This window comes from Procambarus clarkii, chromosome 62, assembly GCF_040958095.1.
Source record: "Procambarus clarkii isolate CNS0578487 chromosome 62, FALCON_Pclarkii_2.0, whole genome shotgun sequence".
In the NCBI taxonomy this organism is placed as follows: Eukaryota; Metazoa; Arthropoda; class Malacostraca; order Decapoda; family Cambaridae; genus Procambarus; species Procambarus clarkii.
The window spans coordinates 7,616,662-7,630,123 of NC_091211.1; the positions used below are offsets into that span (position 1 = coordinate 7,616,662).

A 13,462-nucleotide genomic window follows, 5' to 3' on the forward strand; every position below is an offset into this window, starting at 1 on the left:
CCTTACCCAAAACGAGTAAAAGTATGATGTATTTTATATATAAACTTAGTCTTTGAAAATGTAATAAGCATTACGAAATGCGTTCAGGCGTCAGACCAGAAATATGGAATGAATTTTGGAGAATTAATTTATCAATTACCCTCGACAGTGAAGAAAAAGTAAGAAATATTGAGAAGAGTCGTGTTAGAAGGATGAATCTTACCCATTTTACCATGTTAACTAATTAGTTAACAAATTGAATAGTGTTCCTGTCACTCCTGATGTAAATTTAATCAGTCTTGACGTTTGTTCTTTGTTTACAAAGGTACTGGTTGATGATATTCTTGATTATCTTGCTGATGAACTAATCAATCATGTTTTACCTCTTTCTGCTGATATTATTGTCAAACGTGTTAAGTTGTGCTTAAAGAATGAAAATTTACCTTTAATAATGAGTATTATTTACAGATTTTTGGAATGGCAATGGGGAATCCATTATTGCCATTTCTTTGAAACTTGTACATGGAATTCTTCGAAAAGAAATCTGTTTCAAAAATTACCCCTGGAATCATTCCGTGGTTTAGATATGTCAATGATATTTTGTGTATATGGCCTACAGATGTAAACACAGACGAATTTGTAGTCAAACTTAATTATCAAGTCACCTCTATAAAATTTTCTATGGAGACTGAAATTGATAAATGTTTGCCATTCCTAGATGTACTTTTTTATAGGGAAGATTTTTCATTAAAGTTTAGTGTCTACAGAAAACCTACGAATAATAATACTGAACCTTATGTTCAGTATTTTTCAGGGCATAGAAACAATGTGCAAAATCTATTTTTTCTTCAATGTATCTAAGAGCTCTTCGAGTTGTGAGTCCAGAATTCTTAGATGAAGAGTTTAAGAATATTGATTCGATTGGTCACAAGCTTTGTTACCCACGGAGTTTTTTGGAAGTTTGCCCTAGCAAAGCACGTCGTACATATTATAATAATATACGCAGTGAAAAAATTCGCCCAAAGAATTTGTTATGTTTACCATATTTCTCTGGGTTTGAGAATATTGTCAAGGCCTTGAAACTTTTTAATATACATGTATCGTTTAGCTACGAAAATACTGTTGGTAAGCTATTAGTTAGGAACAGCCCTCGTAGTGATAATTGTGTCATTTATAAAATACCTTGTAAAGACTGCAATAAGTTCTATGTTGGGCAAACATCTAAAGATTTGAAATGTAGAATTTCGCAACATAAATACTCTGTAAGACATGGCCTATTGTCTAATAATTTGTTTGTTCATTTGTCAGAAAATGTTCACCAAATTGATTGGGAGGTGGCTTCTTCAATAACAAATTGTAAAAGCACTTATAACTGGAACATAATTGAATCTGCTTTGATATAGATTACAAAAGAAAGAAATTTGAACATTAGCAGTGGTTAATATAACTTAGATCCATTTTTGATAGATCAATTAAAGGGCGATTTGAGTAGCATCATTGATACATATTTGTCTCACTAATTCATTGTAAATATTTACTATCTTATGCGATTATTATCCATGTGTGGGCCTATTGGTGGGTATGAATAGGAGCTGCATGGTATGGGCCAATAGGCCTTCTGCAGTTCCTATGCGGCTCATATTTATGTCCACCTATTTCCCATTCATTTGTCATTGTACCTCACCTCACTCCACCACCCTCTCCTGCCTATATATGCCCAATACTTGACCTGCAAATCACTCCTTCTGAAGATGAATTAATATACGAAAGTACTTAAGGACATTTCTGTTTCAAGTCATATATGTTGTTCCTAGTAGCAAAACGTCGTACTCGGCCTACTATGCAAGGCCCCGATTTGCCTAATAAGCCAAGTTTTCCTGAATTTATATATTTTCCTAAAAATTTTCTTATGAAAGGATAAATCTATCCATTTCATTGTGAATCAGTTAATTTGTTTAAATTTGAGTTAAAACTAACGTAGATATATGACCGAACCTAACCAACCCTTCCTAACCTAACCTAACCTATCTAAACCTAACCTAAACTAACACAATGAAGTCAATAACTTATGTTCTTAATATAATAATAATAATTCAAATAAACTAATTGGAAACAATTCATTGAAAGTAAAGAATATCTCTTGGCCTATTAGGCAAATCAGGCCTTGCATAGTAGGCCAAGAAGTGTGTTCTGGCTACTAGGTACGACATATGTATATATATATATATATATATATAATATATATATATATATATATATATATATATATATATATATATATATATATATATATATATATATATGTCGTACCTAGTAGCCAGAACTCACTTCTCAGCCTACTATTCAAGGCCCGATTTGCCTAATAAGCCAAGTTTTCCTGAATTAATATATTTACTATAGTTTTTTTCTTATGAAATGATAAAGCAACCCTTTTCTCTATGTATGAGGTCAATTTTTTTTTATTGGAGTTAAAATTAACGTAGATATATGACCGAACCTAACCAACCCTACCTAACCTAACCTAACTTATATTTATAGGTAAGGTTAGGTTAGGTAGCCAAAAAAAGCTAGGTTAGGTTAGGTTAGGTAGGTTAGGTAGACGAAAAAACATTAATTCATGAAAACTTGGCTTATTAGGCAAATCGGGCCTTGAATAGTAGGCTGAGAAGTGAGTTCTGGCTACTAGGTACGACATATATATATATATATATATATATATATATATATGTCGTACCTAGTAGCCAGAACTCACTTCTCAGCCTACTATGCAAGGCCCGATTTGCCTTATAAGCCAAGTTTTCCTGAATTATTATATTTTCTCAAATTTTTTTCTTATGAAATGATAAAGCTACCCATTTCATTATGTATGAGGTCAATTTTTTTTTATTGGAGTTAAAATTAACGTAGATATATGACCGAACCTAAGAAACCCTACCTAACCTAACCTAACCTATCTTTATAGGTTAGGTTAGGTTAGGTAGCCGAAAAAGTTAGGTTAGGTTAGGTTAGGTAGTCGAAAAACAATTAATTCATGAAAACTTGGCTTATTAGGCAAATTGGGCCATGCATATTGGGCTGAGAAGTGCATTCTGGCTACTAGGTACGACATATATATATATATATATATATATATATATATATATATATATATATATATATATATATATATATATATATATATATATATATATATATATATATGTCGTACCTAGTAGCCAGAACTCACTTCTCAGCCTACTATTCAAGGCCCGATTTGCCTAATAAGCCTAGTTTTTCCTGAATTAATATATTTACTATAATTTTTTTCTTATGAAATGATAAAGCAACCCTTTTCTCTATGTATGAGGTCAATTTTTTTTTTATTGGAGTTAAAATTAACGTAGATATATGACCGAACCTAACCAACCCTACCTAACCTAACCTAACCTATATTTATAGGTAAGGTTAGGTTAGGTAGCCAAAAAAAAGCTAGGTTAGGTTAGGTTAGGTAGGTTAGGTAGACGAAAAAACATTAATTCATGAAAACTTGGCTTATTAGGCAAATCGGGCCTTGAATAGTAGGCTGAGAAGTGCGTTCTGGCTATTAGGTACGACATATATATATATATATATATATATATATATATATATATATATATATATATATATATATATATATATATATATATATATATATATATATATATATTATAATATATATATATATATATATATATATATATATATATATATATATATATATATATATATATATATATATATATATATATATATAATATATATATATATATATATATACATATGTCGTACCTAGTAGCCAGAACACACTTCTCAGCCTAATATGCAAGGCCCGATTTGACTAATAAGCCAAGTTTTTCCTGAATTAATATATTTTCTCAAATTTTTTTCTTGTGAAATGATAAAGCTACCCATTTCATTATGTAGGAGGTCAATTTGTTTTTATTTGAGTTAAAATTAACGTAGATATATGACCGAACCTAACCAACCCCTACCTAACCTAACCTATCTTTCTACGTTAGGTTAGGTTAGGTAGCCGAAAAAGTTAAGTTAGGTTAGGTTAGGTAGGTTAGGTAGTCGAAAAACAATTAATTCATGAAAACTTGGCTTATTAGGCAAATCGGGCCTTGCATAGTAGGCTGAGAAGTGCGTTCTGGCTACTAGGTACGACATATATATACACACATATATATATATATATATATATATATATATATATATATATATATATATATATATATATATATATATATATATATATATATACATATATATATATATATATATATATATATATATATATATATATATATATATATATATATATATATATATATATATATATATATATTTATATATGTATGTATGTTACTAGCCAAATGTGATGTTAAAATTTTTTTTCAATAAATTGTTTCCAATTGGTTCATTTTAAACATTAATATTATATTATATAGGGGGATACCACCACTGGTGCAATTATAGGGACCCACAGCCTCAGAGAAGGGAACACAGCGCATGCAGGGAAAAACTTGCCATTTAACTCTGAATACGTAAGAGTGTTCTCTTCTCCTACCACCCCCCTTTTTTTTATGGTGTACACTTTATTATGCAAGGTTATACAGTTACATATCTGATTTTATACAAAAAATTAACATTAAGAGGACACAAAAAAAAAGTTCACTTCCTAGAGGCTGTAGATTTCCTCGAACTCCTCCGACGCCGGGCATGAACCGAGGATGCAGCGAGCATTCCCCCTCTGGATCGCGACACTTAGGCGCTGAAAGAGAAAACTTGCTGCTCTAGGGTCTCTTGTGGTGTCAATGAGCTTGGAACCAAGATCCTTAAGAAACCTTCTTGCACTCTTTCCCCATGGGCCTAGGGTCACAGACCCTATTGGAACGAAGTTGTACCGATGATCTAATTGCCTGTACTTGGCTGACTTGTCTCTTTCTCTGCGTGTCGCCGCGGCTCCTGATGTGCCGGCAGAGAGGTTGATGTATGTGGTTGCCAAGGTGGATACACAAGTATAGTCCCATGCCAACTGTCTGCCACCCTTCCACGGTCGCAGTGTGATTCCGTCTGGTCGGCCGGCAAAGCTAACAGAGTCACGGTTCAGTAGGTTGCGGGGCTCTCTCTCCGCTAGACACTGAGCAGAGGCAAGGCTTCTTTTAATGATGTCATTGACTTCGTCGTGTCTAGTGTGCCAACCACAAGATTTTCCACAGTGCAGGCCATGCAGTCCATATTTGTCAGCATCTGCCTCGCCGTAAATACACCTATGAACAGTGTGGATAGGGGCAGCAAGGCGGGAGAGCGACTGCAATACAGAGCTCCTGCGGATCAAGACGTGTGCCTGTCGCAGACATAGGGACTGCCAAAAGGAAGTCCCCTGCATGGGGAGCCTGCACAGCTGTGAGGCGTGCACGATCACTGGGGGTTGTTGCTGCCTCCAGCAAAGCTGTGGCTTCTTTGTCTACAATGGGGCTGTCCTAACTGGATTGTTTCTTGGCTTTCGGCATGGCTGGTCTGAGTGCTGGGTCTGCCATGGCACCCCATTTCGTGTCGCATTCCGTGTAGTGGGGGTCCTGTATCCCGGCTACATCACTCAGGGTGTCAGGTAGAATTTCCTTAACCAGGTCATCTGATGCTGAGGAGGAAGACAGGAAGGCTGGGACAGCAATTTGGGTAGCAGTGCGGACACCCAAGCCACCGAGCCAAACAGGAAGAGTGGCTTGTTTCCACTGGCATTCGTTGAGGGAGAGGTTAACGACTTTTTCCATTTTTATATTATATTAAAAACATAAATTACTGATTTAGTATCAATAGTATTTACATTTTATTTATGTTTTGCTGATCGCTATTGGTAAGACAAGCTGACCATGTTCTAGTTTTACTTCTCAAAGAAAAGCGTTTATTCTAATTTGTTTATATGGTTGCCGGACTCTTAAGAAGGTAGGCATTATGTACGGCATTGAATGAGGCATAACTCACTGTTGCTTCTGGCAGTAAGGTAGTATATAACGCTGTTGACTGTTTTAGGTTATCTTGAAGTTATCTTGAAATGATTTCGGGGCTTTTTAGTGTCCCCGCGGCTCGGTCCTCGACCAGGCCTCCACCCCCAGGAAGCAACCCGTGACAGCTGACTAACACCCAGGTACCTATTTTACTGCTAAGTAACAGGGGCATAGGGTGAAAGAAACTCTGCCCATTGTTTCTCGCCGGCGCCTGGGATCGATCCCAGGACCACAGGATCACAAGTCCAGTGTGCTGTCCGCTCGGCCCCGACCGGCTCCCTAAGAGGTACCAGTGCATCTCGCCAGGTTCACTGACTCAGTGTGCTGTTTATAGCAGGAGAATGTCCCGAATATATATGTATATATATATATATATATATATATATGTATATATATATATATATATATATACATACATATATAGATATATATATATATATATATATATATATATATATATATATATATATATATAATATATATATATATATATGTCGTACCTAGTAGCCAGGAACTCACTTCTCAGCCTACTATGCAAGGCCCCGATTTGCCTAATAAGCCAAGTTTTCATGAATTAATTGCTTTTTCGACTACCTAACCTACCTAACCTAACCTAACCTAACTTTTTCGGCTACCTAACCTAACCTAACCTATAAAGATAGGTTAGGTTAGGTTAGGTAGGGTTGGTTAGGTTCGGTCATATATCTACGTTAATTTGAACTCCAATAAATACAAATTGACATCTTACATAATGAAATGGGTTGCTTTATCATTTCATAAGAAAAAAATTAGAGAAAATATATTAATTCATGAAAACTTGGCTTATTAGGCAAATCGGGCCTTGCGTTGGTAGGCTAAAAAGTGAGTTCTGGCTAACTAGGTACGACATATATATACTATTATATATATATATATATGTCGTACCTAGTAGCCAGAACGCACTTCTCAGCCTACTATGCAAGGCCCGATTTGCCTAATAAGCCAAGTTTTCATGAATTAATGTTTTTTTCGACTACCCTAACCTACCTAACCTAACCTAACCTAACTTTTTCTGCTACCTAACCGAACCTAACCTATAAAGATAGGTTAAGTTAGGTTAGGTAGGGTTGGTTAGGTTCGGTTCATATATCTACGTTAATTTTAACTCCATTAAAAAAAATTGACCTCATACATAATGAAATGGGTTAGCTTTACCATTTTCATAAGAAAAAAATTAGAAAAAATATATAAATTCATGAAAACTTGACTTATTAGGCAAATCGGGCCTTGCATAGTAGGCTGAGAAGTGCGTTCTGGCTACTAGGTACGACATATATATATTATATATATATATATAATATATATATATATATATATATATATATATCTATATATATATATATATATATATATCGTACCTAGTAGCCAGAACGCACTTTTCGGCTTACTATGCAAGGACCGATTTGCCTAATAGGCCGAGTGTTTTCCTTTTTTTCAATCAATTGTTTCCAATTAGATTATTTGAATTATTATTATTATATTATATTAAGAACATAAATTATTGACTTAGTTTTGTTAGTTAAGGTTATGTTAAGATAGGTTAGGTTAGGTTAGGTTAGGTAGGGTTGGATAGGTTAGGTTAGGTAGGGTTGGATAGGTTAGGTTAGGTTAGGTTAGGTAGGGTTGGTTAGGTTCGGTTCATATTTTACATGGTTTTAACTCAAATTTAAACCAATTAACTTATACATAATGAAATGGACAGATTTATTCATTTCATAAGAATAAATTGGGAAAAATATATAAATCATGAAAACTTGGCTTTATTAGGCAAATCGGGCCTTGCATAGTAGGCTGAGAAGTGAGTTCTGGCTACTAGGTACGACATATATATATATATATATATATATATATATATAATATATATATATATATATATAAAATATATATATATATATATATATATATATATATATATATATATATAGTATATATATCTATATATATATATATATATATATGTTTCATTGAATATGACAGCATATTCTGTATTTATTATTTTCTGGTTTAGGGCTTCTATCCCTCTAACTATTTTCTTAGCATCAGGGCTTAATTGAAATAGGAGTTCTCCAAAACTCATTTTCGTACTTTTAAGGTGAAGAAAAGATGTGATTTACTATAGAGTGTATTACACTTATTTGTATAATTTGCACGACGTTTCGAACCTCCATGGTTCATTCTCAAGTGAACAGATCTTACAATACTATTATATTTACAATACTTTTAGTATTGTAAGATCTGTTCACTTGAGAATGAACCATGGAGGTTCGAAAACGTCGTGCAAATTATACAAATAAGTGTAATACACTCTATAGTAAATCACTTCTTTTCTTCACCTTAAAAGTACGAAAAATGAGTTTTTGGAGACAACTCCTTATTTCAATTAAGCACTGATGTCTAAGAAAATAGTTAGAGGGATAGAAAGCCCTACAACCAGAAAATAATAGAATACAGAATATGCGGTCATATTCAATGAACATGTTTGAAAAGAAAACCTGCTGCCAGTATACCCCAATATATATATATATATATATATATATATATATATATATATATATATATATATATATATATATATATATATATATATATGTATATATATATATATATATATATATATATATATATATATATATATATATATATATATATATATATATATATATATATATGTATATATATAGCATAAGAGACCTTTTGGTCTATATTTGCATGACTCGTCAGGATACTGATTTGTCTAGTGAGGAATAGTTGGCAAAAGGCAAGATTCCTTGTTAACTTTTGTCCGGTACTCACCTGTTGGACCCCAAGCTGTAGTTCGCGTTACCAAACGAGCACATGTTGTCCAACTTGTCTGAAGAAAGCGAAAAATAGGTTGAGTGGGTTAGGTATAAACGCTCGCTGCTAAGCAAAATAATTAAAAATTGTATTCTATAAACACTTTCCACATTTGTGGCTGTAACGAACGTTACCTCTTGTAGAGGTTAGTCTGTATTAAACATTTTATAAATGTAGAGAATGTTTCCTTTTAAGAAATTTGCAACCGGGAGGCCACACAATTAAAAGCCTTATTTTCCAAGACAATAAAACATGAAAAAACATGACAAATTAGGTGTCCTGTCCGAAAGGACGTCACATATTGGAAAGCCTGATGGAGAGACCTGATAAAAGTGGATGTGAAGCATGTGAAGCCTGACATAAAAATTATGTAGCCTATTTCTTCACTTTGACATGTGTAGAAATTTAGATTTTTTTTAATATTGGTATAAAATGAGTTTATGTATTCCATTACATTATTAGTGTATATTTTATTAATGTTTATCAAAAGTGTTTAAAATTTGATAACAGTCTTCACGACTGCCAAAAAATTCCAGTTGTAGGGCAGTCATGTGAGCTAAGCAGTTTTTTTAGTCACCCCATCAGTTTTTCCAATCTAATTCTCTGCCAATATAAGAAAGGTGATGCTGGAGCTTAAATTTTGTGCTTGAGTCTGCTGTATATTAGCAAACAAAATGAATTCAGTAGCACAGCAAATTGTCGACAATACCAGTGTTGAGGTTTTGAAAGCGGCAAAAAAGTCTATCTTAGTGACTGTTGGCAAGCACTATGGGCTATTTTGCACGTGGAAATGGTGAAGACGGAACTGCTAAGAGAGATAATGATGCACAGGGTGGATGAACCAATTCTCCCACATGAAATATTTGAGTTTAGGACCCCGTCCACCAGTGGTGCAAATGTTGCAGCTTCAGGAATGTCGAGACTCAGACTCAGTGACAGGCAGAATTGGAGTTTAGAATGCTCCAGTGTGAAGCAGAACAGGCTCAGATAAAGTTTGAGGCAGAGCCAGCTCATAAGTAGTTTGAGGCAGAGCAAGCTCAAGAACAGAAGAATTTGGAAATAAAACTGGCTATAAAGAGTTTAGAAGTGGAGCAAACTCAGACATAATCAGAGTAAGAGATTAGGCTAGCAAAATTGGGAATTAGATCAAATAACCGGTGTGGTTGACTTAGAAACACCTGGTCAGTTAAAGTTTAACACAAATGCCAAGTTTCCTCAGTTTTGTGAGACAGATCCAGAACAGACCTTCTGGATCAGACAAAGTTGGCAGAGTGTATGGAATGGCCTGAAACACAGTGGGTATCTCTTCTGCAAGGTCAGTTGGTAGTGAAGGCACAGCGGATATATGCAGCTATGCCATTGAGTGACCAATTTTGACTATGACACGGTAAAGGCAGCCATCCTTACTGATTCTGAACTTGTTCCTGAAGCTTATAGGCAAAAGTTCAGAAAACTAAGATGAGACTCAGATCAATCTTTTGTAAAATTTGCACAGAAGAAATATAATATATTTAATAAATGGCTAGATGCTGAAAAAAATTGGGATCTGGACCTTCTTAAAAATTAGGGCTCTGGATTTTCTTAAAAATTTGGGATCTGGACTTTCTTAAAAAATTACTCTTAGTAGAAGAAATTTTATCTTGCAAATCTTCTAATGTTAGTTTACATTTCATTGAGAAATTTCCCAAAGATATTTATGAGTGGGCTAAATTAGCAGATGAATATGAGTTGATTCATAGAGTAACTTTTAAAAATAAAACTCATTCAAATAAACAAGAATCTGGTCAGACACTAACCATCTCAGTTAGATTTGGGTCTTACATGTATCCAACAGCAGGTCAAGGAAACACTTTTTCTAAGTTGAAACCGTTGAGTACAGACATGAATTTCTCCATAATCATCAGCTGGTTGATCTCTTCATCCGATTACACTCCCTCAGCTTTTAACCATTTAGAGAATTTCCGTTCCATCTCCTGGGCTGTCTCGGCGTACGATCTCTCCGGAGCACTAGTACCCTGAAACGCTTCCGGTACACTTCCGGAGTCAGCCTGGACGAATGGAATACAACACTCTTGATCACGTCGTACCTCGCACGCTCCTCGAGGTCCAACATGTTGAAGGATCCCGGGGCCTCACCCGTCACCCTGCTTTGGACCAGCGTCTTGGGCATAGCATTTTATCAAATCACCTCATTCTTTGGGACACACGTGAGAAACACAAATGCGAATAAGCCTGAATGGTCCCCAGGACTATATGCGACTGAAAACTCACACCCCAGAAGTGACTCGAACCTATACTCCCAGGAGCAACGCAACTGGTATCTACAGGACGCCTTAATCCGCTTGACCATCACGACCAAACAAAAGGAAGTGATAGCCGAAGCTATCTGAACCACTTCCCTGCCGGCACCCGGATGGTAATCTTGGGCATAGCATTTTATCAAATCACCTCATTCTTTGGGGCACACGTGAGGAACACAAATGCGAACAAGCCTGAATGGTCCATAGGACTATATGCGACTGAAAACTCACACCCCAGAAGTGACTCGAACCCATTCTACCAGGAGCAACGCAACTGGTATCTACAGGACGCCTTAATCCACTTGACCATCACAACCGGACAAAAGGAAGTGATAGCCGAAGCTATTTGAACCACTTCCTCGCCGGCACTCGGATGGTAATCTTGGGCCGAATGGTAATAGCATTTTATCAAATCATCTCATTCTTTGGGGCACACGTGAGGAACACAAATGCGAAGAAGCCTGAATGGTCCCCAGGACTATATGCGACTGAAAACTCACACCCCAGAAGTGACTCGAACCCAGCTTCGAAGAAGAGAATATGTACTAATAAGGCTCCCACTTACACTCACATATTGTCTTCTACCATCCCCTACATATTTGTAATTTTTTTTATTTAAAACTTTATTGCACAAAATGGGTTGCAATATTGGTAACATGCATGATAGAAGGTTAGTTGTGACAGATTGTCGAGGTTCTCCAGCTTCTCAGATGGCGGGCAGGAACCGCGGATGCGGTGTGCATTGTGATTTATGTCTAGGAACATTTTTCGTTAAAAAGTGTCGTTTTAAATATTCATGTATTATAAATATAAACCTGGGCAGTATATTATACTGAACCTCACTGGTAGGTGATGTTCACTAGTATGAACAACATTGAAATCTTTGGATCATGTAGACGTTTAACTGCAGTAAACATACAAGGCTCCACATGTATTGAGACAGTGATCCCAAACAGAAGAGTGGTAAGGAAATTTTAAATACATTTTTTGTTCAGGAAAAGTAATGTAATCATCTTCCTAAATTTTGCGTAAACTTGACATTAAAAATATGTAACAAGGCAACTATTTGAAACTATTCTTCAGAAGACTTGGAAACATAAACATAAAAGGTTTAATTACCTTGAATAAGACCAGCATTCACAGTCAGTCCTTGCTGGAGCATAATTTGTAGCGCTGTCAGCCCTGTTGGTGAAAATGTATTAAAACAACAAACAAAAAAAACATTAAAAATATGTAGTTTTACCTCAACCAGAGATATAAAATCTCAAAACCCGCCATCCATCATATTTGTTTGAGTTATTCTTAGCATGGACAGGTATGTCTGTCATTGTGTAGAGCCCAGCACAGACAGATATGTCTGTCATTGTGAAGAGCCCAGCATAGATAGGTATGTCTGTCAATGTGTAGAGCCCAGCATAGACAGATATGTCTGTCATTGTGAAGAGCCCAGCATAGACAGGTATGTCTGTCAATGTGTAGAGCCCAGCATAGACAGATATGTCTGTCATTGTGAAGAGCCCAACATGGACAGGTATGTCTGTCAATGTGTAGAGCCCAGCATAGACAGATATGTCTGTCATTGTGAAGAGCCCAACATGGACAGATATGTCTGTCATTGTGAAGAGCCCAATATGGACAGATATGTCTGTCATTGTGAAGAGCCCAACATGGACAGATATGTCTGTCATTGTGAAGAGCCCAATATGGACAGGTATGTCTGTCAATGTGTAGAGCCAATCATGCGCAGGAATGTAAGTCACTGTGAAGGGCCCATTATACACGGGGATGTCTGTCATTGTGTAGGGCGCAGTATGAACTGGAATATCTGTTATTGTGTATGTACCAGTATGGACAGGGATGTCTTTCATTGTGTAAAGACTATTATGGACAAGGAAATCTGTCATTGTTTAGGGACCATTATGGACAAGGAAATCTGCCATTGTGTAGGGACGAGTATGAACAGGGATGTCTCATACGTAAAGATATGAGCTGGTTGGGGATTTAAACCCAAAAGGGAGCTCTGGTTATTACACCAGACTGTTACTTGCGTACAGGCGGACAGCGTTCCCCAACCACTCCCAGAGAGAAAATCAGCTAACCCCGGCAGCCACACTCCTGCTACCGTCGGTCGACCAGCAATGGACACTGGAGTGCTTGCAATTTACCGAGGCGATCACCCTGTACACATCTTGATCTTGAAGAAGGGTTCAGTGTCACCTATTTAAGGGTACGGCTCTTAAACTGGCCTCGACGTCTTGTGTACACCTTACTTGAGCC

General features: G+C 35.9%; 1 protein-coding gene across 1 annotated transcript in view; it reads right to left on the bottom strand.

Moving 5' to 3' along the window:
* LOC138354257 (ankyrin repeat domain-containing protein 61-like) overlaps positions 1-13,462 on the bottom strand; it is an 85,436-nt gene that overhangs the window by 23,535 nt on the left and 48,439 nt on the right. Inside the window, exons 7-8 of the mRNA XM_069308167.1 lie at positions 12,305-12,367; positions 8,844-8,901 (exon numbers count right to left, since the gene is read on the bottom strand). Of these exons, the coding sequence (XP_069164268.1) occupies positions 8,844-8,901; positions 12,305-12,367 (121 nt within the window). The remainder of the gene's footprint in view (positions 1-8,843; positions 8,902-12,304; positions 12,368-13,462) is intronic.